The sequence below is a fragment of the Thamnophis sirtalis genome, unplaced genomic scaffold (genome assembly GCF_051295495.1).
Source record: "Thamnophis sirtalis isolate CommonGarterSnake01/CBP01778 unplaced genomic scaffold, rThaSir2_p1.2 scaffold_3, whole genome shotgun sequence".
Taxonomy (NCBI): Eukaryota; Metazoa; Chordata; class Lepidosauria; order Squamata; family Natricidae; genus Thamnophis; species Thamnophis sirtalis.
Window position 1 is genome coordinate 120,089,650 of NW_028261383.1, and position 2,961 is coordinate 120,092,610.

At 42.6% G+C, this 2,961-nt stretch overlaps 1 protein-coding gene across 1 annotated transcript; it reads right to left on the bottom strand.

Annotated features, from left to right (window-relative positions):
* Nucleotides 1–720: 720 nt before the first annotated feature.
* Nucleotides 721–2,292, bottom strand: LOC106541756 (olfactory receptor 2D2). The gene has a single exon (XM_087709839.1). It carries the CDS (start codon nt 2,131–2,133, stop codon nt 1,186–1,188), a length of 948 nt encoding a protein of 315 aa, XP_087565965.1. The 5' UTR covers nt 2,134–2,292; the 3' UTR covers nt 721–1,185.
* Between the last annotated feature and the right edge of the window lie 669 nt (nt 2,293–2,961).

Consider the following 2,961-nt stretch of genomic DNA (forward strand, 5'->3'; position numbering starts at 1 on the left):
GAAGGAGGATTTATCCTGAATGTGGGAAGATTTTTTTCTGTCATTAGGATTGAATGAATGAGAACAGGTATATTCTATTATATGGTAATCCCAATTAATTGAATCATCCTTTGGTTTATCTTTCAGAATGTGCACAAGAGGAGGAACAAGACTGATTTTGTGTGGGAAACACCTGGACAAATTAGAAGTTCTCTGTGATGCTTTAAATAGTGTGGCTGATCCTACTGCAGTAAGACTCTTGTATATCCTTAAATATTTATATAAAGGCAATAAAAGAGACACTTGTTCTAGAATGGCCAAGCAATTTTTTAAGGTTTTCTGAATTAAACATTTCTTCCCAACAAATTAATTACTAACAGGACCAATCATACCATTAGGTAGAGGAAGGAGGGAGGTTTCCTTACCTATTTTCACCTTTCTTTGAACAAATCCGGGTGACGCACTGTCTCTTTTGCCTTCCTTAAAATTGCTTATTGGTCTTAGATGAGGGAAGATCACTTGCTACTCAAGCTCAGGAAGGCAAATGTTTTTTTCCCTGCTTCTAAATTTTTTTTGAGGGATCAGCCTAAATTTGAGAACGTAGATGGAAGTCTGAATCAACCTTCAGCCTGTTGAGATTTGAACTGCCAAATTGCAGGCAGCTGGCAGTCAGCAGAAATAGCCTGCAGTACTGCATGCTAATCATTGTGCCATCACAGCTGAAAATAAACTGCTGTGGATAACTATGGTAAAACTACACTGCCAAAACTTCATCCAAAATATGGATTATGTTTAAATGCAAAAAAGGGGACTTTTGAAAGAAACCATGTATTTTAAATATTGTTAGATTAGGTGAATGGATAAGACAGGACTTAGGCTTCAGTGATAACAACAGCTCTTTATTCAATAACTATGTACAGATCCAGCATTGCTCTGTCTGACAGCTAGCCCTTTTATAGGGAGTTGTCAGATGGCTCAGCCAATCAGCTTTGAGTATTTTCCTGCCGGGATGGAGGGCCTTGGAGGAGCCAATAACTCTAGTCTCAATTTGTAACAAATATGTTTTTTATTTCCATATGGGCCATTTCATGAGCCAGCTCAGTATACACCATAACTTACAGGTTCTAGATAGGAGGAATTAAAACTACAGATATGATCCTTATTCTCAGCCTCCGTTTCTGAACAGAGCTGGAGACAGCACCAGAGTCACGTGTTTGGAGAAGTTGTTTTCTTGCTTAATAATTTTCTCAGAGCACCCTTCACCTCCTTGTTTCTAAGGCTGTAGATGAGGGGATTCATCATGGGGGTGACCACCGTGTAGAACACAGACACAGCCTTATCCTGGCCTGTGGCAGAACTGACCGAGCTGGGCCTCATATAGGCAAAGAGTGCTGTGCCGTAGAAAAGGCTCACCACCAGGAGATGCGAACCACAGGTCGAGACAGCACGGCGTTGGCCCTCAGCTGAGCGAATGCGCAAGATCGCAATCCCAATGCGGGCATAGGAGGCACCGATGAGGATGAAAGGCACCAGCAGCAGAATGGAGCCAAAGACAAACACAACTATCTCTGCCTCTGAGGAGTCAGTAGATGCCAGCTTGATCACAGCCGGTACCTCACAGAAGAACTGATTGATGCGATTCTGGGTACAGTATGGCATGCGCAGAGCAAAAGCATTGACAATGAGGGAATTGAGGAAGCCACTCAACCAAGCAGCTCCTGCGGTATAGCTACAGAAGTGCCAGTTCATGATGGTGGTATAGTGTAAGGGGTGGCAAATTGCCACATAGCGGTCATAGGCCATGAGACCCAACAGCACACATTCTGCCATACCAAACACCAGGAAAATATACATCTGGAAGGCACACCGGACAAAGGAAATGGCTTTATGCCTAGAGAGAAGATGTGCCAACATCTGTGGGATGGTTACTGAGGAATAGCAAAGGTCCAGTAGGGACAAATGGAGGAGGAAGAAATACATTGGCGTGTGTAAACGATGTTCAACCCCAATTAACATCACCATTGTGCAGTTCCCTAGTAGTGTAACTAGGTATATGACCAAAAAAAGAACAAAAAGCATAGTTTCGGTCATGTCCCCCTCTGCCAGGCCCAGGAGGACGAACTCAGCCACGGAGCTCTGATTGCACCGCTCCATCACGTGTGCCAGCCAGGCAAACCCTGCAGAACTGAAACAGGAAGAAGAAGAGTTAGAGGGAAATCATATCACTTCCCCCAATATTCACTCATTTTGTACATTGGTACTGCTCGCACAATGTTTTATCCAATGGTGACTCCAGAGTCAATGTCAAGAATGTCCTGACAAATAGTTATCTCCCACACTGAATCTCTTGAAGTTAATGTATAATATGCTATTGTTTGTTTTCCAGTCTCCATGGATAAAAAGGTGATTGCTCCTCTTTATCAGTTTTTAGTTACCCTGTTGCTCTGAAAATAAGACCTCCCCAGATAATAAGCCCAATCAGGCTTTTAAGTGCATGCGCTAAAATAAGCCCTCCCCCCAAAATAAGTCCTCCCTGATAATATTGCAACACAGCAGCAGCCATGAGGTGACCATGCTCGCCACCTCCTGTACCTCAAAAATAATAAGACCACCCCCACCTGAAAATAAGTCCTAGTGCTTATTTCAGGGGCCAAAAGAAAATAAGACCCTGTCTTATTTTGGGGAAAATATGGTAATTAGCTTGTTAGCCTGTGTATACCTTAGTTTATTTTTCCAACCTTCCTTTCCTTACTTGCATCATTGACTGTTTTTTCCTATAGAAAGCTTGTCATCTATAAAGTAATAATGCAAGGCATAAGAGTCACTACAGCAAGAAAAGGCTGGACTTGCTTTAGACATGATCCTACTCCAATGTAATGCTGCTTTGGAAGTGGATGTGATCCATTAAAATGGTCTCACCCTGACTTGCTGTTGCTGTCCCCAAAATACTCAGATAGCAGCATGGTCATGATAAGCATGAAT